Source organism: Danio aesculapii, chromosome 9 (genome assembly GCF_903798145.1).
Source record: "Danio aesculapii chromosome 9, fDanAes4.1, whole genome shotgun sequence".
In the NCBI taxonomy this organism is placed as follows: domain Eukaryota; kingdom Metazoa; phylum Chordata; class Actinopteri; order Cypriniformes; family Danionidae; genus Danio; species Danio aesculapii.
The window spans coordinates 39,644,014-39,671,982 of NC_079443.1; the positions used below are offsets into that span (position 1 = coordinate 39,644,014).

General features: G+C 34.5%; 1 protein-coding gene across 1 annotated transcript; it reads right to left on the reverse strand.

Moving 5' to 3' along the window:
* Positions 1-2,202: 2,202 nt before the first annotated feature.
* Positions 2,203-27,969, reverse strand: tgfbr2l (transforming growth factor beta receptor-like). Its single transcript, XM_056465684.1, has 7 exons — positions 27,779-27,969; positions 17,038-17,188; positions 14,625-14,827; positions 10,451-11,283; positions 6,726-6,867; positions 6,513-6,640; positions 2,203-4,367 (listed from the first exon to the last, which is right to left on the reverse strand). Exons 1-7 carry the CDS (start codon positions 27,822-27,824, stop codon positions 4,110-4,112), a joined length of 1,761 nt encoding a protein of 586 aa, XP_056321659.1. The 5' UTR covers positions 27,825-27,969; the 3' UTR covers positions 2,203-4,109.

Consider the following 27,969-nt stretch of genomic DNA (forward strand, 5'->3'; position numbering starts at 1 on the left):
AATAATAATCAAAAATATTCCAGAAAATGTTAACATTTTGCATTGTTGGATTGCTTCTGAAATATTTGATTTAAAATGAAAATGCCCTTTAATATTTTTTGCTAAAATAAAGGATAAATATGTTTGGAGGGAGCATTAACAAGCTCATCGTCTGATATATTTTAAATAAACAAGATTAAGCCAGTAAATCTAGCAAATATTGTTGTGTTACTTCACCCACCCGTGTGTTACTTTCGTCCCTGCTAATGGGGTCAAAAGTAACAATGTGCAGCTTTTGTTTGAAGTGAAGTTATTTTGGAGTTGTTTCGCATTGATATAAAATAACACCTGATTTTGACAGACCACTCATGAGTTGGTAACCAAAGCAAAAATATATTTCTGCTAAAAACATTATCTTTTAAAATGAGTTTTTTATGAAAAAATTTTATTTTCTCCTCTAATTCTGTAAGTTCAATGCCCAGGAAGAAGGAGGTGGAGACCCAACAAACTTTTAAAGTTCAATTTTTAATGAAAAAAATAAAACAAAAGTAAAACATAATGTGCCAAGGCCTGGTCCTCTCTTGACTTCCACTCCGGTCTCTCCTCCTTTTATCATCCACAGCTCCTCTGTGAGACTTGAGACAGGTGGTAAAATAATTTTGACCTTAAAATGTTTTAAAAAAAATTAAAAACTGCTTTTATTCTAGCCGAAATAAAACAAATAAGACTTTCTCCAGAAGAAATAATATTATCAGACATACTGTGAAAATTTCCTTGCTCTGTTAAACATCATTTGGGAAATATTTAAAAAAAAAAAAAAAAAAAAAAATTCAAAGGGGGGCTAATAAATCTGACTTCAACTGTGTATATATGTGTGTGTATATATATATATATATATATATATATATATATATATATATATATATATATATATATATATATATATATATATATATATATATATATATATATACTGGGCTACTAATATTGACCTTAAATCTTTTTGCATAAGAAAAAATATAGGAAATACTATAAAAATTTTCCTTGGTCCGTTAAACATCACTTGAGAAATTAAAAAAATTAACAAACAGACAAAAGACAAACACAGGTACTGCAGAATGTAATAATAAGGAATGCACAGACACATTATGAATATATATTTTATGTAGTGATTACTGTACAGTCGTGAAGCCAGTTCACACTAGGAATGGGTTTGACACATCTTTATCTTCAGAAATGGGGAAAAAGCGTAACAGGTTGCCATATGTTCATCAGATCTTTTTGTAACGCGCAATCTGGTATGAATGAATCCTCCTGTTCCTCAAAGCAGCTGAGTAAACCTAAGAAGTCTTTAAAAATGCAGGTTGTTTAGTAATTAAACAAGTCAGTGTCATGCTTTTTCACTTTGTCTGGACCCGAGCTCATTGACATAACTAATCATTAGCTTGTTAAATCCTTTAAAAGTTCCCTTTTCATTCAATTATAAGTGAACTGATTATGATCAAAGTGTAGCCTTCATGTACATTTAATTCAATTCATCAGCTCAGTGGTTAACAAGGCTCAGTGCAAAAGAAACGTTCAGAGAAGAAGAATATTTTGTAGCTGTTTTAAAAGAGCTGAAATGAAACACAACTCTGATTGAGCACAAAAAATACATCTGATTGTTTTTTTGTCTAAAAACAGCAGTTATATTGCTGATGTGTTGTCTTTTTGAGTCGTAATTGCAGCTGCGGTTCTGTGGTTAATCAAATTGAAGTCCCCCCAAAAATCCAGTTTATGGGAAAATCATGTGGATTTCATAACCGAGTGAGTCAGAAATGGCAATGGAACATTTTAAATCAGAAAATGATGTGTGGTAAACATTTTTGGGGAAAACAGTGTTGTAAGAATGGTGCAGCTTTTTTTTGCCACGTAGACTCAATTTCTTTCCACCTGCGATTAGTTTTTTTACTTTTTTTTGTTGCTTGATGGAACAAAACAGCCTTAAGGCAAGACACTGCAGGCAAAAACACCTTTTTCTTAAGTGTTTTTTCACAGGTTTTTCAATTTTGAGATTTTGAGTTTTTTTATGTTAGAAAAACATTAAAAATACACTCTTTAGTTGCTTTCATCACACTTTAAATATATATACTGTATATATATATATATATATATATATATATATATATATATATATATATATATATATATATATATATATATATATAGTTATTAAAAAAAAAATTGATAAGGACATTTTCTCAAAATGTTTTTTTTTTTCTCCCATAATTCTCCACTTCAGCAGCACTTAAATTAACCCTCACAGGTTTATTCATATCTATGTTCTGAAGGTTTTTGCTGAGGGATATGTACATACTTAATTAGCCTGATTTTAATATACACTCACCGGCCGCTTTATTAGGTACACATGTCCAACTGCTTATTAACACATATTTCTAATTAGCCAATCACATGGCGGCAACTCAATGCATTTAGGCATGTAGACATGGTCAAGACAATCTGCTGATGTTCAAACCGAACATCAGAATGAGGAAGAAAGGTGATTCAAGTGACTTTGAACGTGGTATGTTTGTTGGTGCTTGAGTATTTCAGAAACTACTGATCTACTGGGATTTTCACGCACAACAATCTTTAGGGTTTACAGAGAATGGTCCGGAAAAGAGAAAAGGTCCAGTGAGCAGCAGATCTGTGGGTGCAAATGCCTTGTTGATGCCAGATCTCAGAGAAGAATGGTGGATAGAAAGGCAACAGTAACTCAAATAGCCACTCGTTACAACCGAGGTATGCAGAAGAGCATCTCTAAATGCACAACAGGTCGAACCTTGAGGCGGATGGGCTACAGTAGCAGAAGACCACACCGGGTGCCACTCCTGTCAACTAAGAACAGGAAACTGAGGCTACAATTCACACAGGCTCACCAAAATTGGACAATAGAAGATTGAAAAAAAAAAAAACCTTGCCTGGTCTGATGAGTCTTGATTTCTGTTGCGACATTCGAATGGTAGGGTCAGAATTTTGCATCAACACCGTGAAAGCATGGATCCATCCTGTCTTGTATTAATGGTTCAGGCTAGTAGTGGTGGTGTAATGGTGTGGGGCATATTTTCCTGGCACATTATGGGCCCATTAGTACCAATTAAGCATCATGCCAACACCACAGCCTACATGAGTATTGTTGCTGACCATGTCCATCCCTTAATGACCACAGCGTACCCATCTTCTGATGGCTACTTCCAGCAGGATAACGCTCCATGCCATAAAGGGTGAATCCTCTCAGACAGGTTTCTTGAGCCTGACAATGAACTCACTGTACTCCAATGGCCTCCACAATCATCAGAGCTCAATCCAATAGAGCACCTTTGGGATGTGGTGGAACAGGAGATTCACATCATGTGCAGCTGATAAATCTGCAGCAACTGCGTGATGCTAACATGTCAATATTGACCAAAATTTCTGAGGAATATTTCCAGTACCTTGTTGAATCTATGCCTCGAAGGATTAAGGCAGTTCTAAATGCAAAAGGGGCTCCAACCCGGTACTACTAAGTTGTACCCATATATATATATATATATATATATTGTGTATATACAGTGTGTGAAACCTTTGACCCTAATATGTAGTAATAGTAAAAAAAAATGATAAAAGAGGAATTTTGAACCTAGCTTCATCAAATGTTCTGAGTTGTGTTATGAAAAAATTGCTTATTTAATTATTACATTTTAGAAAACGTAATACAAAAAATGCTTTGAGATCTTAATGTAATCTATTAAATGTGTATGAGGATTATAATGTTTTTTTTTTACCCTGCAGTGTCTTACCTTAAAGGATAGTTCACTCAAAAACTCCCTTTATGTGGCTTTAAACCTTTAATATTGTGTTCATCACAAAAAGAAGCTTAAATGTGTTTTAAACAAGTGAAGGATGAGTACATTAAATTTGACTGAACTATCCCTTTAAGTAGAAATGTACAACCGCTTTACAACATTACCCAATAAAACGACAGCATTTTCAAATGAAAAACCTCTTCTTTTGTCCTTCAGTTTAGATTAGCGTTTAAAGAAAAACGGAGACCAGCTCCATGTAATGAATCGATATGCGTTACAAGAACAAGTCTGATTTTTCCAGATGGGTCACATTTGACTGGGTTGTCTGGAGGAAACGGTGTCAGCTGTAACATGCGGACAGATGTCAGCGCTGTGATCCGTGCAGGGCAGGGTTGGGCTTTGGTCTTCTGTAGGTGGTGTTGTGGGCGTGTGAGTGCAGATGGAGTTCTCTGGCTCTTCCTGTGCCAGAGTGTTAAAGCGCTCCACTACGCAGTGAGCAGTCAGTCGAGCCTCCGGGTCGTGATCCCAGCACTCTGTTATAGTCGCGCACAACAGCTGCATGCCCTAAAACACAAGGCAGACATTTGTGATTGTGAATAGAAATGTATGGAATATGACGTAAAAATATGATGTATTGCAGATCAATCTCAACTGGGTCACACTAAAAGTACAAACAACACCAGCGGCAACACAAAGTGTGTAACGTTTCAAGCACACTAACTACGACAGGAATATGACATAAGTTTGAGTGCTGAGAAAAGTTATTAACTCATAATAATGATGTATTGAAATGAATGAAAGTTAGAGTTCTGACCAAATTTATCAGAGAAAGTGGGAATTTTGTAATGTAAATTCGAAAGAATTGGGTCATACTTTATTTTAAGGTACAATTATCGCTATTAAGTTATGACCTGTCACTTTTTTAGCTTAGTAAACTCCAAATGTGCTGCTTATGAATAGTTATTAAGGTAGTAGTTGGGTTGAGGTATCTGGTAGGGTTAGGGATGTAGAATACGATCGTATAGTATATATAAACTGCCAATATCCTATTTATAGGCAGCGCTGTCGCCTCACAACAAGAAGGTTGCCGGTTCAAGCCCCTGCTGGATCAGTTGGCATTTCTGTGTGGAGTTTGCATGTTCTCCCTGTGTTGGCGTGGGTTTCCTCCAGGTGCTCCAGTTTCCTGAACTGGGTAAGCTAAATTGTCTGTAGTGTATGTGTGTATAGTTGAAGTCAGAAGTATTAGCCCCCCTTTTTATATTTTGCCCATTTTCTGTTTAACATAGAGATTCTTTTCAACACATTTCTAAACATAATAGTTTTAATAACTCATTTCTATTAACTGATTTATTTTATCTTTGCCATGATGACAGTAGATAATATTTGACTAGATATTTTTTAAGTCACTTCTATACAGCTTAAAGTGACATTTAAAGGCTTAACTAGGTTAATTAGGTTAACCAGGCAAGTTAGGGTAATTAGGCGAGTTATTGTATAATGTTGGTTTGCTCTGTAGACAGTCGAAAACATACAGCTTAAAGGGGCTAATAATATTGAAATTTAAATGGTGTTTAAAAAATTAAAAACTGCATTTATTTTAGCCGAAATAAAACAAATAAGACTTACTACAGAAGATAAAATATTATCAGACATACTGTGAAAATTTTTTTGCTCTGTTAAACATCATTTGGGAAATACTTAATAAAAGAAAAAAAATCAAACAGGGGCTTCTAATTCGGACGTTAACTGTATGTCCTTGTCCTCCAGGTTGGGGGTTGAGCGTTAAAATGAGATGTTACGAAACACCAACATGGTGCGGCTAAATATCAACTTTGATATAAATGGCCCTGGGAGTAAGTAATAAGCCAGTAGTTAATAGTGAGAATGGTACTTGAACTATTGTGTTACCTAGAATTATAATATCAATCTTTTATTTGAAGGAAAAAAGTCTGAATTCTGAGGAAAAAAAAGGATTGCAAGATGGAAACTAATTCAGATTATTTAAGTGAAACATGATTGATATAAATTCAGAATTCTGGTTAAAAAAGACAAAATTGCAAAATGTAAACTCAGAATGGGTACTTAAAATAACGTGTTACCTAGAACTTTCATATAAAACTTCCAATTTGAAACAAAAAAAAAATCTGAATTTTGAGGAAAAAAAGATTGGGAGATGAAAACTCTTAATTCAGATTTTTTTAAAAAGTGAAAAATATTGAATGTAAACTCAGAATTCTGGTTTAAAAAAAGGTCAAAATTGGGCCATTTTTGTGACTGTCCTATACTAATAAGGGAGAGATCATCACTAATGGACGGGGCTTTCCCCCTCTGATGACGTACAAAGGGAGAATTAATTAATTAAAGTGTTAATTAATTAAGAGTTAATTAAAGTGTTTCTGCAGACTGTTTTTGTCAAATGTGATTAAAAGAAATAAAATTAATATATATTTTAACATTAGAAGCTGTTTATATTCACAGACTGTTGCCACAAAACTGTATTTAAACCCCTTATGAAAGTGCTTTTTGCATAATAGGTCCTATTTAAAAGTTATTGTACACTGATATAATTTTAGACGCATCATTTTAATATAAAAAATCTACGTAGTGCTGCTTAAAAAAATTACATTTAAATCTATAACATTCATAAACTCTAATTAGACGAATACCCCGATGTTTTAAACTTATCCTTGGTTATAATTGTGCACCCACTGAATGTGTGGTCCAGCTGTCTGGAATATCTGGTCTTCCTCTGTCTCTTAACACCAGGTCTCTCATGCTGTCCACACACGGCTGCTCACACACTTTGGAGCCAAATGGGGGTTCGTAGCTCTTTACCTCTGTTGAAAACCAAACAAATACTTCATAACATTGACAGTGTGTTTTTAACCTCAAGAGAACATGTGCATCGAGAGCTTTACTTGCCTCCTATGACGTCACACCTAGAGACAATTTCCCACATCACTAGAGCCATGGAGTAGATATCAATCTGTTTAAAGGACTCCAGGTCCTCGAGATTCACCCTGGACTCCAGAACTTCAGGGGCCATATAGCGGGCAGTTCCCACCTAGAAGACAGACCATGTGATTCGAAACTTCCTCAAATTTAGTTACCATTGGTGTAATGTGATTAAATCCATGACCTTTACAAATCAACCACAGAGCTTTTAGGTTGCACTGAAAGAGCCTGAAGAATTGATCTCCATGCCTGCAGCAGTTCTGCCCACTCACATCATACTTTTAGTAATGATTGGTTTTGGAATGGGTGTTTTCTGTGTGTTTACAACATTTGAAGGCTATGCCTCTATTTCTGGAAACTACGCAGACATTGCATGGATGTTTTGGGTGACTATACTGGCTTCTAACTTTTTTCTTTTTGGTCTAAATTTCCGCTTGAGTAAAGTGGTCTAAACATATTCCCTAAAGGATGGTGAGGAAAGCAAACAAAATATGTTGAATATAAATGTCAAGAATATCACAAATAATATTGACAAACAATTAAATTTTGTCTGATTTCTATTGGTAGAATTTATCAAATGATTTTGAATAGTTTTGTCTCTTGTCATGAGACTGATCTTGCAGATTCTTTGTATCACACAGAGAACATTGATCATTTATTCCCTAATTGACATAACACCCTGTCCACCATCTTGAATTAGTTTGAAAATCTGTTGTTTTGAACTCTATATAGATTGTTAGCCCAATTTCCTCCAAATTTGGCTCAAACCATGTTGCCAAAAAGTTCTAGAATCTTCCAGTTGCTCTGTAGCCTGTTGCCGTGCTTGTTTATGATGTGGCCGCTGGGCTGCATGGCCCCGATAATTGCTGTTATAGTTTAGTTTTTAGTTGCATGTAGTATACGTTTATGCTATTTTAAACTTTCTCATTTTGTTTTGGAGTGTCAAAAAACACTTTGATTTTATTATAATGCACATTTTATACCACACCTCCAATAGTCCCAAACGATTCATAAACCAATGCATTCCAAACTAGATATATCACACTCCGAAGGGCACTTGGAAGTGAAAACTATCATAGCCGCCTTGAAGTCCGCCAGACCGAGACACTCAAATCTGGCCTCTGCGTAGGGCCCTTCAGAATGAAGGATTTTGAAGGGTACTTATGGGATCAAAATCCTACCCAATGTATCGCAGTCGTGAAACAAAAAATAATAAGAGCAAATAAAAAAATTTACATTGTGTGTAAAATTATTATGTGCAAAAGTGAAAACTAAATTCAGATTAAAAAACAACGAGGTTGTGTACCGAAAGATGAATCATCAAAAATGAAAACGCGTTTAGAATTATATTCCACAAAACTGAATTCAAAGTTTTCCTAATTGCAAACAAAATCAGTTTTTTCCACTCTAAATTATTTGCTATAAATAATTTGAATGCTTTGTGTGCTTCTAAATACAGAGTTGCATCTAAGTGCATTTAGATACATTTAGCAGGATTTTGATCCCATAGGGTTCAACTGATGAACTCTTCAGGCCTCTATGATCCTTTGTGCATGGAAGTTGTTTGTTGTTGAACAGCATGTTGAGTCGAAAGGACTCACCCCTATACTGTTGTTCCACAGGGTAAGACCTTCAGAATGGACTGTACTTTCTAAACCCACTCTCATCACTCACATTTGTACAAATTATCCACTTTCTGGTCTACATGTGAAACATCCGTCATTAAAGAGCCCCTATTATGGGTTTTCGAAAATGAGCTTCAATGCAGTATGTAACAGCACTAAGTGAATGAAAACATCCAGCTGATGTTTAAATCTGAAAGTGCACCGTGTTTAAAAGTGTTAATTCTTTAGCGTGATAGTTGACTCAGAGTCAAATAAACGAATCGAGTTGAGTTCGGATCTTTTGCTTGATCGCATCGACATCGACACAGTACATCACCAAATATGTAGTTCCAGTTCTGGTAAAACAAGCTTTCACTTCAGACGCTAGTGGAGTTGTGGGGGATCACGGGACTGATCATGAGGCGAAGATGACGATCACTGACAGATGGGGAATAAAGGGTTAAAGTTCATTTTCACAACAACACCACAGTATAGCCAACTGTGTGCTGTGTTTGTTCCTGTCATTTTTCTGATGATTGATACAATAACCTACGCTGCAACATGGGATTTGCTGGCCGTTGGCTATTGAAAGAGCAGCAGAGACCATTATGTATGGGACTTTGTCAGTAACTCTTACAGTTCAAATGGACCAGTTTCTTCTTCCTCCAGATCATATGTAAGTGTGATTAAAATTGCTGCCTTGTTTAATGTAGTTTGCAAAATATGTGTTTAATTGTGTGTTATAAGTTGTAATCACTTATCTATTATAGATCAGTGCTTGTACTGTATCTCTCAGGTTAAATCTTTATAGGGCTGTTCACATATCGCTTCCAAAACTACGTTAAAAACGTGATGCAAGCTTCCTTTACCGCGTTTCTGAACTCGTGATCCTCTGCTGTTTGCCTTTGCTATGGCCACCATCAGCTGTTCCTCACACACTCTGCGCAGTAAATTTTCAAAATAGTTCAACTTTTGCCACTGTGTGGATTAATACTGAATGTGTGTCGTTGTTATTACTTGGGGTTAGGGTTAAGAGTAGAGTAATATGCTGGTGTTTAACTGCATTGCTTTATTGCATTGGGCTCTCACATACTTTCTTCTACTTCATACTGTAGCCATGGTGGCCTGTTCTCTCTGTCTCACGCTGAACACAGTTGTCTAATCGCAATAGACAGGGCCATCGGTCCAATCAGTGCAGATTAGCTTAGCGCTAATCACAGCTAAAAAGAGTGTGCTGAAATAAATGACAACAGGAACTAAGAAAAGAGTTTGAGATCCATCCCAAAGCCGACATTATTTGTGAGCCAATTGCAAATGCAAACCTGTTGCACAGATTTATGTAGATCAGTTACAGAAGCCAAACTCTAAAGACTCGTTTCAGCAGTTCAGAACTGATTATAGACAAAAAGTTATTGTGCCCAATAATGATCAGTGTAGTGAATTTAGTTCCCTCTGATAGTGAAAATGACTATATGATTACTGATTAGTTAGGTTAACTAGGCAGTTTAGGTTAATTAGGCAAGTTATTGTACAACGATGGTTTGTTCTGTAGAAGTCGAAGAAAAAAAATGAGTTTAAAAGGGCTAATAATATTGACCTTAAAATGTTTTTTTTTTAATTTAAATAGTTTTTATTCTAGCCGAAATAAAACAAATAAGACTTACTCCAGAAGAAGAAATATTATCAGACATACTGTGAAAACTTCCTTGCTCTGTTAAACATTATTTGGAAAATATTTTCAATTATTATTTTTAATTATATATATGTTACGTTATGTTATGTTATGTTATGTTATGTTATGTTATGTTATGTTATATTATATTATATTATATTATATTATATTATATTATATTATATTATATTATATTATATTATATACAGTAGGGTGATAGTGCCATTTTTCCTGCTCATATTACTCAAAATACAGATTTTTGCTGGTTATTCAAACTACTTTAAAATGAGCTGAACCAACAAAATTCTTGAGTTTTTTTTGGCTCAGCTTAATTGTTTTATATTCAATCTACTTAAATTTGCAAAAAACATTTGCATAATGTAGTTTTCAAACTGCCAGCATGTTGTCCTTCCTACCTGTCCACTGTTGGCGAAATCATCTACAGTAAGAGACAGGTCAAGTCTCAGAGCCAGTCCGAAATCACAGAGCACGCATTCGTTTTGGTTCTTTAACACAATGTTGCTGCTCTTCAGATCTCTATGGGCGATGGGCACTTTTGGTATGCCGCAGGGCGTCGTATCACTGTGCAGGTGTGCCAGTCCTCTCGCCACAGAGCCTGCCAGCGAACACAGTTCTGCCCACGTCAGAATATGACCCACCAGAAAGTCCTGAAGGTTGCCCATGTTATAATAGGCCATGATGAGCCAGTATTGCCTCGGGGAGGTGGCAGACATACCGCCCCGCTCCTCAGCCGTCAGAAACTGCACTACATTCTCATGTTTCAAGTTGGCATCAGAGAATATGGCTCGTTCATTGCACCATGAGGAATACTCCACCGCTGGAAAGATCTTCACAGCCACAGTTTCATACTGCCCGCTCTCATTATGACTAAGCCGTGCCCGCCATACCTCCGCAAAGCGCCCTTTACCCACCAGCGCCTCCAGCTGGATGGGCAGCTGCTCCGTGTTGTGGTTTAGATTATTGGCACAAGTCGATGACATTTCTGAATTGACGTCATCGCTGAGGGATGGCCGCTTGCCACGGTAGTCGCTGCCATTGGCTTGGCCCTCGGCTGGATCCAGAGACTGGTAATGGGTCCGTCGTGGTCCCCATTCTTTGGGCTTCTTGCCTGGCTGACGTGTGCGGTACAGGTAAAAAGCCATGGTCGCAATGACTGCCACAAGGAGGGGAGGAACCAAGCTTATGACCACGACTGGAATCACGTCTTTCGACTTCAGCTTGGAGAATCCTGAGGGGATAAAGGGAATTGAGTACATTAGCACACACAGACTCTTTTCAAACTCCATAAGCAGCTGCTGTCAAAGAAAGCATTCTAACTACTACTTCATAAGTAGTAGTAGGGGAGAGCGGGGCACAAAGTAACGCTTTTTGGTGTTTGTCAAATAATGAACAAAGTAATAGAATTAGACAAACCATTTTTTTTTTTTTTACCAACAACACACAAGCCTCCCCTACAAATGAGCACTGGAATTATGATCGCCGGACCTATGGTTTCTGTGCAGTATTGCCAAAAGTGCCAGGAGTAAAAATGTTACTATTTACCCCACCTGCGGGGCAAGTTGTAACAGACAGGGGGTTAGCTGTAACACATGCTTACAAAGGCAGATTTCACACAGTTAATTTAATTTCAGTTTACTTTAAATAGGAGCTAGATTTCCTCAGTTGTTGGCTCATTTCTTTTTTATTCTACATAGCACAGTCTGTTTATGTATTTTATTTGTTTATTGGATAAACACATTCGAATCAATTTGCATTATTATCCATTTATCTATTATTACACAATGCATTTATTTGCATTATTAGCAATAAGATTTTTTTTTTCTATTAAAACAATATTTACTATTAAAAAACATTTTTATTTAAAAAGTTCTCAACATTACACTCAAAATTCAATTCATTATTTTGTTTGTTTAATTGGTGTCCAACAGTGTGTGACTTATTTGTAACACCCTGTTACAACTAACCCCGCTGTGTCATGTTTTCCTCAAAACCGGCTAGCAGTCACTGTGTTTCTTAAATCTTTCAAAATGGTTTCATCTTTTAGCCTAGAAGACGGTGATCACAACAATATAAGATTTCACACACATACTTTCACAGATTTAAAAAAAATAAAAAATACTTTTATGCTGCAAAAATGGTTGCTCCTGTGTTTCTCATCCAAATTTCGCCGAAATCTTTCAATAATTGGCAGGAAGACATCTGCTGACACTGTGGTGAAAACCTCGGAAGCATGCCATGGTTAACCCTGAGCAAATACCTTAAAACTCTGTTACATTTAACCCTGTGTTACTTTTTGCTCCGTGCTTCCCTAGCCTATTCATATTGCACATGTTTACAACACAGCGTTGCCCAAAGTGCTGAACACAATCAATGCTAACTAAAATAACAAATCACACAGCACATAAATAACAGCTAAAACATTTAAACAAACCCCTCAACATTTAAAAAGCTCAAATGCTAAAAGAAAAAGATGCGATTTTAGAAGGTTTTTTTAAAAAACAAGTAAAGTTGTTAAAAAACAAGTAAAGCATTTTGGAGCGATAACAGCGAAAGCCTGATCCCTTATACAGACAGAAAAGACTGATCTGATGATCTTAATGAACTACCGGGACTGTATAGGTGTAGGAGATCTGATAAATAGGGAGGTACCAGACCATTTAAGGATTTACAGACAAAAACTTATCATTTAAAATCAATCCAGATCCTGACAGGCATGCAGCCAACCCAGAGAGGAAAGAACATGGAAATATGTGTTTCTGCTTATGAGTTTCTATCAGAAGCCTTGCAGTCGCATTTTGAACTAATTGCAGTCTATTCAGGGCATTCCGACTGATACCCACATACAAAGAGTTGCAATAGTCAAGTCTCCACAGAATTAAAGTCACCTTCTCAAAATCATTAAAAGAGACTACTTCCCCTATGTGAGCTCAATAGAGTTTGCTGGTAACATTTTGTTAAATAAAATTAGAATGAGTTAGAATAAAGCAAGGTCAAATTGATGTGAGACAAACACCTCTCACTGATTTATTTATAGCAGTGACAAAAAGAAAAACCTTCACTATTGTGGAAGACTCTTCCCAACCTTTACATAGTTTCTTTAAGTTACTTCCGTCTAGTAGACTGTAAAAAGTTCCTTTAGCAAAAAAAAGGGCTAATAGTACACGGAGACATTTATTCCCACTGCCATAGTTTTTTAATAGGTTTTTTTTATTAAGTGTGTAAGTGTTTTGTTGCTGTGTGTGAGAAATTTTTAACCCCTGTGGGATAGACAAAGTTTATTGAATTGAATTAAATATATTTGTATTGATATTTGGGTTAAAATTACAAATTATATATATATATATATATATATATATATATATATATATATATATATATATATATATACTGTATATATATATATGTATATATATATATATATATATATATATATATATATATATATATATATATATATATATACTGTATATATATATATATATATATATATATATATATATATATATATATATATATATATATATATATATTTAGTTGAAGTCAGAATTATTAGCCCCCTTAGAATTTTTTTCTCCTTTACATATTTCCTAAATGATGTTTAACAGAGCAGGGAAATTTTCACAGTATGTCTGATAATATTTTTTTCTAGAGAAAGTCTTAATTGTTTTATTTCGGCTAGAATAAAAGCAGTTTTTAATAAAAAAAAAAAACATTTTAAGGTCAAAATTATTAGCCCCTTTAAGCTAAATATGTTTTTGATAGTCTACAGAACAAACCATCATTATACAATGACTTACCTAATTACCCTAACCTGTCTAGTTAGCCTAATTACCCTAGTTAAGCCTTTAAATGTCACTTTAAGCTGTATAGAAGTGTCTTGAAAAATATCTAGTCAAATATTATTTACTGTCATCATGGCAAAGAGAAAATGAATCATTTTAACTTTACATTATTATGGTATGTCATTGCAAAGACATAAAATAAAACTGAGGTTATATAATTTTTATACATATATTTATCCACAGCAACATTTATATCCTGTATATCCCACATATGCCTAAACGTGACCCTGGACCATTAAAGAGTCTTAAGTTGCACAGGTATTTGATAAAATAACTTGCTTTACAAAACTACATTGTATCAAAATCAACACTGAGTTAAAATGATGCATTTTTTTTCATGTTCATTCAGGGGGGGGTTTGTGATCGCGTTTGAAGGTGTGTAGAAGGAGGGAGGAATCGGTTGAGAACGTGGATGCAAGTGAAGAGCGGGCGTTGTAGGAGCGGGCCCTTCACAATGTCTCTGGGGGCCCCGTAAAATGTATGGGCCCTTAGAATCGTCCTAACTTAACCCCCCCCTCCCTCCCTCCTTCCCTCCCTCTCTCCCTCTAGCGGCGCCCCTGGCTGTGGCCTTCCAGGAGTTTGAGACCGATGGTTTATATGTATAAATCTCAATCGCATTTCGTTTAAAAATACAGTGTATATGGACAGTATGGCTTATGATGGTTTTCAGGGTCAAGAAAAACAAGTTTTCCGGTATTGAAGCAACTATTTGAATAGAATAATGTACCATTGGGTCCTTTATCAAAGATGAGCCTGTCGTTACACTCATGATCTCCAGCACAACTGCAAATGAAGAGCAGGCCATCTTCAGACGGATGAGGGCTCATCAGACACTCTTTGGACGAGTAGTTCGCCAGCATTATGTTCTCCAGCATATCCTGGGGGTTATAACATAGCGTCTGCACACTCACGCTCACATTGTCTTTCTTCCTGTGAGAAACAAATGATAGAAAAAAAACGACATCAGTTGTTACGAAAGCAAGATAAACACATCAGGCTTAAGGGAAAAAATTCCTCTGATATAATCTAGAATAAAAATTAACCAGGGAATCCCTGCTCGGAGGTGCACTTTGTTCTTTTTTCCAAAGTCTAAACTTTCCTGGGGGTTATAAATGTGTTTGCTATTTGTTCTGCATTAGAGGACTCTTTATTTTACCCCTCAGAGAAGAGCCTCTCTTTTTTTACACACAGCTTCCCGTTACTGCAGTCACTCGGTCACCTCCATCTGAAGCTCTTCGCGATGAAAGCAGCTTAAAAGCAAATCTCATAAAAAAGCAAGCTGAATTACACCACAGATTCTGGGTGCTGTAGTATACCTGAAATTGAAATAAAATGCCATTTTTAAGCCCAATTTATAGAACACATTTGTTTCTGATTAGGGTTCCCACACATGCTTTCTTCTGCAATCAAACACTGAGCTAAAACACTCGGACGGAGTTTGCGAAACAGAAAGTACAGATAGTGTCATCCAATTATAAAATGGCAAAAGGTTATCTTTAATGACTCAGAAACTAGTCCGACAAACTTTTTTTTTTTAATGTATAAACATATACAGACTGAGATTATTTTAATCAAAAACATGCAACACAACCAGTGAATCCGAACCAATGACACAACGAAGCAATTTTATTAAATCAAATATATAAAAGCTGAGGTTATTTTTTATTGCATCTTAAACTAGTGTAATGGTGAGGGTGTGACAACAGGGGTAGAAGTAGTCAGGCAGGCACGGCTCAATAAAGAAGCAGACAGATAATCCAAAGAGTGAATGATGAAACTGGCAAAGGGGTGGAGACAGGCGGCAAACAATCAATAAACGGTATAAACAAAGGGCCAAAACACGGCAAGGCAATACAATGAAAACACTTAGAAATGTTCACTGCAGTATAACAAGAATAATCAGTGTAGTAATCAGTGACCAGTGTGTGTCTGCAGGGCATAATGGGATATGTAGTTCAGGTGAATAACAGGGACTGCTTTCCAGCGACCCGTGAGGGCTACATTGCTGGCGATTAAAACAGCTCACAGCAAAGAGCTTTGAGTGACCAAGAGGCGACAGTCAATAGAACGTTCCATTGCAACAGCAGCGCCCAGCAACAGCCCCGTGATTCCGCCATTTTGGAGTGAAAGCCATCGGCCGTCCAATGGATCTTATTGCTGTCGCGATGACAAGCAGCTGCTTTGTTTTTTATTCATTTACTTAAAAAGTGCATTAAAGCTGACATACAACCTGAAAGACGACAATACAACACTTACGATCCCAATCATCAGCACTTTTAATAGTTAATTTTACAGACTTATGATATGCTGTTGCTCTATTAGAATTTTCATTCCAAAATGGCCACGCGCCACCTAGTGGGTGTTTCCCAAATCGCACTAGAGTGTCGCCTCTTGGTGATTCTATGCTCTTTGGTGACAGTGAAACATGGCTCCCCCTTCACTTTATCACCCTGAGCAATGTCACCTGTGCACTGATCAGCTTCACGCCTGCCCTGCATCACCGTTCATCACCACAGCCCCATAAATAGTGCAGTCTCATTTCACTCTGGGTCCGATCCTCGCTACATGGTAAGTGTATGCACATCAGTTCTAAAAGTTAGATACCCTTTCTGTTTCCTGTTACCTCCTGTGTCTTCCATGTTCCTCCTACTGTTGATATCTCCTGGTTCCAAATCTGGTCCTCATCCTTTCCCCAGTGTGTGTGTGACAATTCCACTCCGAGTCTCCAGCCTGTCTCAAGACCCTGTGTCCTACCTCCAGAGTATTCCTGTGTCCTCCGTGCTTATCCTAGTGTCCATCGCTCCTGGTTTCCCAATCTGGTCTTCGTCTGGTCCCCGTGTGTGAGTCTGAATCCTCCTCTATCTGCCACATCCCAATCCACTATCCCAACACCAAGCTAAATCTATCTGCCTTCACTATATCTGCCATACTTAATAAACTGCTGTTCTGTAACGTCTCTGCTTCCGACCCCTTTTGCGACAATATGGTGGATAAACAAATTAATATTTCCGCTTGTTTGTTTATAATTTTTTTTAAGGAGATTATTTTCGATGTCTAATCATCTTAATGTATTGCAGAGGCTCTGAGATCTGAGGCATGTCACATATACTGCATTGATCATGATTTGAGCATGGACTTACCATATGGCTACACACACTTCTTCAGCCAGATTGCAGTAAGAGGTCAGACTGCAGTTGCTCATGCAGACGTTGTCTTCACACACAGGACTGGAGTGATCACACCACTTACACAGGTTGGTCCTTATGAGGGTGAAACTCTGCACCTGCAGAACTACAACACAGACAAGAAGATATTAGGTAGTATAAATGGTATAATAGTACTAGGCAGAATTTAAATCCGTTTGTTATTAAAGTAATTGTAATTATAGATAGCTGACAAGTAATATATCTAACATGTTAAAAACTAGTGTGTTTTATGTAGGGATGGGCGATTAAAATTAGTATCGATATTTATTGGCCAAATACTATTGTCGATATCGGGAAAAAAAAGATTTGGTATGAAACGCTATAATTTTATTAAAATGTGGCTGCTGAGCGCGTGGCCTGGAAGCGGTGCCAATAAGCTTGGGGTGTCAGTTTGTCATTTCCAATGTAGGTGCAGGACTTGCATGATGCACACATGACAGACTTTGAGGTTTACTGTATTGTTATTATTCACACCTTAAAGTTTGCTTTGATTTGTTCAGTATTTACGCTTTACCATTGCACACACTTTGTAACATTTTATGCATCAAGTTTAAGAGTCTCTTTAACACTTATGTTTATTTGATTATACAGAGATGAGATTTTTTTTTTTTTTTTTACTTAAAACTATTTGCCTTGGTAATGTCGGTAAATTAAAATAAGGTGGTTTAAAAAATCCTAAAGTTCTTAAATGTATTGTTAAAATATTCAATAATTATCGATATCGAATGATATGAAAAATGATATTGTGATTTTTATTTATTTTGCAATATCACCTAGCCCTAGTTTTATGACCTATCAAAACACAATGCTATGACAAGGGTATTAGAAAGGTGACTTATGAGAACACACACACACACACACACACACACACACACACACACACACACACACACACACACACACACACACACACACACACACACACATATATATATATATATATACACACACACTCACTCACACACACACACACACACACACACATGCACAGTTAAAGTCAAAATTATTAGCCCCCCTGTTTTTTTTTTTTCTCACAATGTCTCTTTTACAGAGAGAAGATTTTTCTCATCACATTTCTAAACATAATATTTCTAACAACTTATTTATTTTCTCTTTGCCATGATGACAGTAAATAATATTTGACTAGATATTTTTCAAGACACTTCTATACAGCTTAAAGTGACATTTAAAGGCTTAACTAGGTTAATTAGGTTAACTAGGCAGGTTAGGGTAATTAGGCAAGTTATTGTATAATAATGGTCTGTTCAGTAGACAGTCGAAAAAAAAAATTGCTTAAAGTGGCTAATAATATTGACCTTAAAATGGCTTTTAAAAAATTAAAAACTGCTTTTATTCTAGCTGAAATAAATGAGACTTTCTCTAGAATAAAAATTATTATCAGACATACTGTGAAAATTTCCCTGCACTGTTAAACATTATTATATTTAAAAAAGAAAAAAATTCAAAGGGGGCGAATAATTCTGACTTCAGCTGTATATGTGGACAATGTCACTATTTTCAAAATCATACAGAATAGAGTTTCTTTATTTATTTATTTTTTTTAAAGAAGGTAAAAATGCACAGTTTTCTTGTGAGGGTTGGTTTTGGGTTGGGGTAGCGTGATAGAAAATACAATTTGTAAAAATGATGAAAACCCTTGGAATGTTCCCACAATTGACAAAACGTGTGTCAACAACTGTTTTTCTCAAATTATGAATTTTAGTTTTGAGGTGGACTATCCATCTTGTCTTGGTGTTTTTGTTAAAATTTTATTATTTACATTTTTTAAAACTAAACATATATGTCAAATGTTCATGCTAGTTCTAGTTTTTGTTTCGCAGATTCAATTTCAAAAGTTCTTGGTATTATTTCAATAGTAACAATGTTTTTAGATTCATTTAACAACAACCCTGGTGGAGATTCTGCAGAATGATTTTTTTTTTAACAGCACGTCTGCAATTTATTAAGGTCACACAATTTCACTGTAATGTCATGTAAAATGTATTTTCCATTGTCATTTTAAAGTTTTAGCAATTTAGTTATATATATATATATATATATATATATATATATATATATATATATATATATATATATATATATATATATATATATATATATATATATATATGTATATATATGTGACACGGTGGCTCAGTAGTTAACACTGGTGCTGGTTGGAGTCCCAGCTGGGCCAGTTGGCACTTCTGTGTGGAGTTTGCACTATAGGTGAATTGAATAAACTAAATTGGCCATAGTGTATGTGTGTGTATGGATGTTTTCCAGTACTGGGTGACAGCTGGAAGGGCATCCGCTGTGTAAAACATATGCTGGATAAGTTGCCGATCAATTCCATTGTGAATTAAGGGACTAAGATGAAGGAAAATGACATGACAATTAATTTACACTTTTTCTGAACTTAGTGATAGCGAAGATTTTTCGTAGTACTTTTCCAAATAATATAGTTTTTTTTTTCAATATTATATTTTTATTTTCTTATAACAACACAGAGAGATACAGAAAGCAACAACGATTATAAAGACAAAACAGAAGCAACGTGGAAATTTTTTTTTATAAAAAAATAAGACAGAAAAAAAGATTTTAAACCATTATTACACCAGGTTCTCCAATATTATACATGGGTCAACAATGTTACACATTTATATCTAGGCCAGTGGGCGCAGGCAATATAGTGATTTTGTAGATGATAACAGGGTTATACCTTTAAACTGTTATCCTGGGCATTTGATAAAGAATTAAAAAAGGGTTTCCAGGTGGCTTCAAAGCCGGCAATGTTATCAGAAAGATTGTGTCTTAGCCTCTCTAAATGTAAAGTGGTAGAGAATTCTAAAAGCCAGGATTTAAAAAGTGGTTTTGATGGCTTTTTCCATAAATAAAGAATAATTTTTTTAGCTAACACCATTTCATATTGAACAGCTTTTTTAATTTGATGACTAAACCCACGAAGTGAGTCAGACCAACCAAAAACAGCGATTGCTGGATCAGGGGCAAGGTCACAAGAATAAGCCTCAGAGTAGAAGTTGAAAATTTCGCTCCAAAACTCAAAAAGTTTTGGGCATGACCAAAAAAGATGTCCTAAAGAGCCTTCCGCAAATTCACATTTGTTACATTTAGAGGAAATGGAGGGGTAGAATTTAACCTAAAGTTTAACCCTAGAATAATGAAGCCGATGTACTTCCAAATAATATAGTTAATATAAGACAGAGGTAATAAAAAATGCACAAGATGCATGATCATATATTACAAAATCCTATATTAAAACCTTTAGATGATGCCCTTGGAACACGCAAGAAAAACAATGAAGAACACAAATAACAAAAGACATTTTTACTGATGACTGCAGAGCAAAGTTATACAAATGAAAGCTGTAATGACAGCTGCAATCAAGACGATGCTTAAGAGCAAATCTTCATGCTACGTGACCCAGCTGGAGTTCATAAATCTCTAATTGGATTTGGATGAATGCAGTGTATGGCCTGGTGTGTGTCTGTGCGCATGTGTGTATGTGTGTTTGCTTTGGTGCACAGATCACTGAAAGCATGTGTATTCATGAGAGTGTCAGGAGTTCCTGTGGTTTAGTGGGATAAGCCTGAATTCCTTCTCCTCTGTCCTGATACGACCGCGTCACGACAATATTAATTGTTTATAAAAAGCAGATGAGGGGTGGGAGCCGTTCCGCCAGCGACCGTACAGTAAACAGCATCGAAAGAAAGAGCAGAGATCTTTTACACAGACTTCCAGATGTCCACTGATGCCAACCATCAAAATATACAACAGACACACAGAAAGAGAGAGAGAGAGAAAACTTAAGGCTAAGCACAAAAGCCCTGCTTCTATAAACTTTCAAAGTAATTAAACTCTGCAGCAAGCACTCCAGAAATAAATTAAAGCCAGAAGTGCAAAAAGCGGCCAAGTTTTGAAGCTCAACCCCTCTGAGATTATGTGGAAAGCAATAGCTGTGAGTTTACAGGAGATGCTGGACTGCAATTATTTGCTTTGTGCTCAGGCAAGTTTCCCTTCTTGTTCCTTATTTGTAATTCAAAAACATAATGACGGAAAGGTTGTGCCAAGTATTTTGCACAATATAAGTAGAAGTACACTCAGAAATAATGGTACAAGAGCTGTCACTGGGGTGGTACCTAACACATTTGTAACTAAACGGCCTTTATCAATACCTCAAGACTACATATTAATGTACGAAAAGTGTACCTCTTGAAATTTTTAGGTAGCCTAAAAATACAAATATTTTTAATAGGGAAGCTATACAATATTATATTTGTGCATATATATATTAGATTAGTCAGTACTGAAGCCAAATCTGCAGCTAATATCACAAAATAACTTATGATAACGGTCTAAAAACTAGTAATTCCAAATTTTAAAAAGACAAAAAATCAAGAGAAGCAAAAAAAAAAAAAAAAGTTGAAATTTTGTAGGTTGTAATATTTTTTTTTTTAATATTTAGCTTGAATTTATTTGTATTGTCTTTCGATTTCTAAATATGTCTGGTGACTAAAATATTATTTAAATAAATATATCTGTTTAATAAAGCTGTTTCATTTAAATGCACCAAAACACACCTATATTTACCGAGAAATGGATAACATTTTATTTTAAACTTGAAATTATCTGTATACGGCATGTATAGCTCTGGGGTCAGGAAGTTCTCAGATAACATATATATTTTATATGTGTTTTTTAAAGGTAAATGAAGGTGTAGATTGTGCTGTTAATTCCAGAGCTACTCTTTTAAAAAAGAACAAGTTCTGAAAGAGCTCAAGCCTCAATCAGGTAATGAATAGTAATGCAAAAGTAACTCAAAAGTAACATAATGCATTACTTTTTGGGGGAGTAACTCAATATTGTAATGCATTACTTTCAAAAGTAACTTTCCCCAACTCTGCTAATATATACTGCACTTTTAAGGTACCAATACAGACCCTTCTCCAAATGTGTACCTTTTGAAAAGGTACCACCACAGTGACAGCTCTTGTACCTTTTATTTCTGAGAGTGTAAAATGGTAAGTGCACTGTAAAAAATTATTAGATGACTTTACTTAAAATAAGTGAGTAAACCTGTTGCTTTTAAAATGATTAATTGACTTTACCTATAAAAATTAGTAAACCTGCTGCCTTAAATTAAGTTAATGAACTATGAACATATTTATAAAAATTATAAAATGTTAACTTATCAGTTACAATGGGTTTACTCACATTTTTACATTGTAATAATATGTTAATTGGTTATCAACATTTACATGATTAAACAGATTTATACAGATGCCTCTACAACAGTAATAAATAAATAAATAAATAAAAAAATAAATATATATATATATATATATATATATATATATATATATATATATATATATATATATATATATATATATATATATATATATATATATATATATATATATATATATATATATATATATATATATATATATATTCTGTATATTGTATACATTTGGCACATATTTATATATACTGTATAACAGAAATATAATTTTAATAATATATTATTTTATATTATACAACAAAAACATACTTAATAAAATGATAATGCATAACATACTATTCTGCATTTTGTTTTTATATATACACTTACTATTTAAATAAAATATAACTATTTAAATGAATAATATACTAAAAATAATCATACATATAATGCAGCATTTTTTTATTTATGCTATTTTTTCCACACACCTGCATAGCTGGGCAAAAATTTAGTGTGATTAATCACATCACATCCAAAATAAAAGCTTGTTTTGACAGTTTAAGTGCTGTGAATATTTATTATGTACAAATACACACAGGCATGCATATATTTGAGTAAATTATATATACATTTAAATATCCATGTACACACACAAATATATTACAGTGTATTGAAACAAAACTCTTAATCTTTGCCCAGCACTAAATATATACAGTATATAACACACACACACACACACACACACACACACACACACACACACACACACACACACACACACACACACACACACACACACACACACGTATGTATGTATGTATGGTATGTATGTATGTATATATACACTGTATACAGTTGAAGTCAGAATTATTAGCCCCCCTGTTTATTTTTTCCCCCCAATTTCTGTTTAGCGGAGAGAAGATTTTTTTTCCAACACATTTCTAAACATAATAGTTTTATAATTTTATCTTTGCCATGATGACAGATATTTTTAATACACTTCTATACAGCTTGTGACATTTAAAGGCTTAACTAGGTTAATTAGGTTAAATAGGCAGGTTAGGATAATTAGGCAAGTTATTGTTATTCTGTAGACAGTCGAAAAAATATAGCTTAAAGGGGCTAATAATTTTGACCTTAAAATGTTTTTTAAAAAAAATAAAAACTGCTTTTATTCTAGTCGAAATAAAACACATAAGACTTTCTCTAGAAGAAAAAATATTATCAGACATACTGTAAAAATTTCCATGCTCTGTTAAACATCATTTGGGAAATATTTAAAAAATTTAAAAAAATTCAAAGGGGGTTTAATAATTCTGATTTAAAATCATATGCAATGCAATTGCAATGTTAATGTAATTTATCAAGTTTCTAGTACTAAAATTATATATACTGACCCACAAAAAAAAGCCTTTACAAAACGGACTAATATATTTGTTCTTTCTCCCATATCTCTTTATACGCCAAAAGCATTTTTGGGGGCCCCATGTATGCAATAATCAAACCACCCCACTGGGTGGCAGATTTCCAGGTTTTTTTCAATTTCTTTTAAACTCAGCTTGATCCCTGAAAGCATTTCCTGATATTAAATGCATAACAGTACAGTGAACGCAGCACCGGCATAACTGTGGCATTCATGACAAACAGATGTTGCTGTTTTTTAAAGCTGACCATGACTCCAAGAGTGCCATTTCTTTGTTGAGGTCAGAGAAGATGCAACCTCTCGTCATTGCCAATGAAATCTTCTATTATCTCAAGCCAAATAATAAGAATCGACCATTTATCGTAGTTCAAAACAAGATGTCTCTCCTCCACGGGTACCATGCAAACCCAGGCCCTCAAGAACAACTTCTTGGCCAAACAAAGAAGAAAAAGGAGCGTCTGTGTCCAGCGAGAGGTCACTGGTGTTGGGTTAGCCCCGTTCAGCATCGCACCCTCTGTTTAAGTCATTACAATATTGCCATTGTGGCCGATTGTGATGACAAAGCAGAGAAGCATCAAGGGATTCAAGATGCGTGTCTGTTGTGTGTTATTATGTACAGTGTCTCTGTGTCGTCACATATTTTCCAGCTGTTTTTTTAGACATTAGATGTGAAATGATAAGTGAGACTGAGAGAGGTGATGGTTTGCTTCTCTCCACCCACATGGTAATATTTCATAACTGTTGTTGTAAGTGGAGCTGCTATACACACACACACCCAAAGCATTTAAGGAGGCCTCTATGCCGGGCAAAGATCATTTGGGTTTTCAAGATTTGGTTTCCTTGATGGAACTTTCCTAGCGTAGTTTTTTTTCTTTTTGGTTATAGTGTGTGGCATCTTTTGTGGAGATTCTGTTTTTAATTAAGAGTATGTTTGGTGCAGAGTTTCATAGCATAGTACTGATCTAAACTGTTAAAAAGCAACTGCGTTCAACTGCGGTTTATATTGTAGCTGTGAGTTTGAGAAGGAAAAGATTTTCTTTCCTTAACACAATGAATATGATAGATTTGATGGTATTTTTATATACAGTTAAAGACAGAATTATTAGCCCCCCTGAATTATTAGGCCCCCTATTTATTTGTTCCACAAATTTCAAGATTTTTTTCAACACATTTCTACAATAATAGTTTTAATAACTCATTTCTAATAACTGATTTATTTTATCTTTGCCATGATGACAGTAAATAATATTTGACTAGATATTTTTCAAGACACTTCTATACAGCTTAAAGTGACATTTAAAGGCTTAACTAGGTTTGTTAGGTTAACTAGTCAGGTTATGGTAATTAGGCAAGTTATTGTATAATTATGTTTTTTTTCTGTAGAAAAAAAAAACGCTTAAAGGGTCTAATAATTTGAACCTTAAAATGGTGTTTAAAAAAATTTAAACTGCTTTTATTCTAGCCGAAATAAAACAAATAAGACTTTCTCCAGAAGAAAAAAATATTATCAGACATACTGTGAAAATGTCCTTGCTCTTTTTAAATATTTGCCAAATGATGTTTAACAAAAAAAGAAAAATTTAAAGGGGGGCTAATAATTCTGAATAATTCTCTTGGTCACCACAGAAGCCATTTCTGCCCTCCTAATAATATGAATATGATATGCAGTGTTGTGGGTAACGTATTACAAGTAACTTGAGTTATGTAATAATAATACCTTTCTAAGTAACAAGTAACGCATTACTTTTAAAAAATGAGTAATAATATTTGAGTTACTTTTTTGAAAATGTAACGTGAGTTAATTTTTAGTTTAGTTAATTAGCTTTAAAAAATAAATTGCTGAAATCAAATTAGTCACAAAAAATCATGCAGTCAAGGAGAGAATGTGTTCATTATTCTGAACGCAACGAAGAAAAGGAAAAGGGGATTGTCTCAATGATTTATTTAAGACAAATAGTACAAAAGTAGCAAACACATTGCTTTAAACTCTCAACTCTCATTAATTTGTATATACACCATGTATCACGGTCGGGAAGTTCTTAGATAACATTATCCTAAAATATATATGTATATATATATATATTTAACGTGTTTTTAAAGGTAAATGAAGATTATACAGTGCGTTGTTAGTTGCAGAACTGCTCTATTTAAAAAAAAAGAGACAGAAATCAAGTTCTGAAGGAGATCAAGCCTATAAAAAGTAACTCATAAAAAGTAAAACTCAATAAAAAGTAACTCAAAAGTAATGTAGTGCATTATTTACCATAAAAAGTAACTAAGTAACGCAACTCGTTGGGGCTGGGCGATTAATCGAATAGTAATCGAAATCGATATTCAGACTCTATAATCCATTTAATTTTTCCAGGTCAATTTTTTTCATTTACTTTCCCTACCATGTGTGGAGTCACGTGACCCAGCTTTGTCAAAGCTAATTTATACTTACTATATTATTCTGATATTATACTTCTGCCAAGTATGGTCCTGCGCAGCCTTCGTATACCCGCACACCAACATCACAATGTTTAATTAATCGAGATTTAGATTTTAGACCAAATCGCCCAGCCCTACAACTAGTTACTTTTTTTGAGAGTAACTCAATATCGTAAAGCATTACTTTCAAAAGTAACTTTCCCAAACACTGATGATAGGTAAAAGTTTAACAGATATATTTTACCTGTGTTTTGGGTTTATCGGTGCATTGATTTGTGTTATAAAGTTTTCAAAAACATCTATAAAATTAATGAAGTATAAGCAGAAATGTTTATAAAATATAGAGATAATATGTTTTTCCGCCAGTGTATCCATTTTTTATTAATATTGGTATTTATTTTCAGTATGAAGAAAAAAAAATAAGAATTTACAAAAAATAAATCATTTTTTCAAGTATTAAATTTCTATATTATTTTTTGCAATTTATATTCACTGTTCACTACCGGTCAAAAGTTTGGGGTCCGTACGATTTCTAAATGTTTTAATGTAAGCTTATCCTGCTCAGCAAGGCTGCATTTATTTAATCAAAAAAATAGAGTACAAATTGTGAAATGGTATTGCACTATGAAAGTTGATAGTGATTTACAATTTAATTTAATAATTTATCCCAGTGATTTTAAAGATAAATTTTCAGCTTCAATACTCCAGTCTTCAGAGTCACATGATCCTTCAGAAATCACTCTAATATTAATTATTATTATTTTGTTTATATTTATATTATTTATATTAATAATGGTAATAGTAATAAAAGGAATAATGAATGAATAAATAATTTAATTTGAAACTAAATACAATAAGAAAGCAGTTATTTAATAAATATTTAACCTTTTTTTTTTTTTTTTTTTTTTTTTACATTTTAATACATGCCGCCTTGATAAACAGAATCCTTTTGAAAAAAAAAACTGACCCCAAAGTTTTGGTAGTGTACATAAAATTTATACTTATTTTAATGTAAATTTTATTTACTGTACATATATAATATTTCAAATTAATTATACAGTCATATAATATTCCTATTTAAACATATTATTGACTAAGGTAGTGTATCAGTCAAAGCTTTTGAAGAAATGTGCAGGAAAACTTTTATGAATTTAGGACAGTCAGAAGACAAAACCATTGTTTTGGGTGAGTTTTCAACTAGCACATAATAGTAAAACTACAAAATTGTATTATTCATGTAAATCAAACACATTTGAACTTACTTGTTGAACGTATTTAACTTGATTTAATGTATTTGCAGTATTTTAAAAACCCCAAGCAACTGTTTTTAATGCTGTGCCATAGAATTCACTGTAAATGTCAACACATGCATCTATTTCTCTCTCAGTGAATAACTAGATGCAAAACTCGGTTATGTGTGCCCATTTCCATCTACAGTTAAATCAAATGTGTGTGAGTGCTGTTTAAACTAACTCTCTTATCAGTTTCACAAGAAGTTTTGCGCACAAAGACAAAGCTCTGATGCGTGGAGCCTCCAGACAATGAAAGCAGATCGAGAGAAGTGGGGATTTACTCACGACAGAAGCAGCACAGAAGAGCAGATGTTCGAGTCCACAGACCCATAATATCACACAGTCCTCCGAAGATCCACAACTACTGAAGTAATGCCCTTATTTTCTTTATCTGCTCGTGTCAAAGACCCAGATAAACTCATCTGTGAGAGAGTTCGGGTCTCTCTCTCTCTGTGTGTGTGACTGAGTTCCGTGTA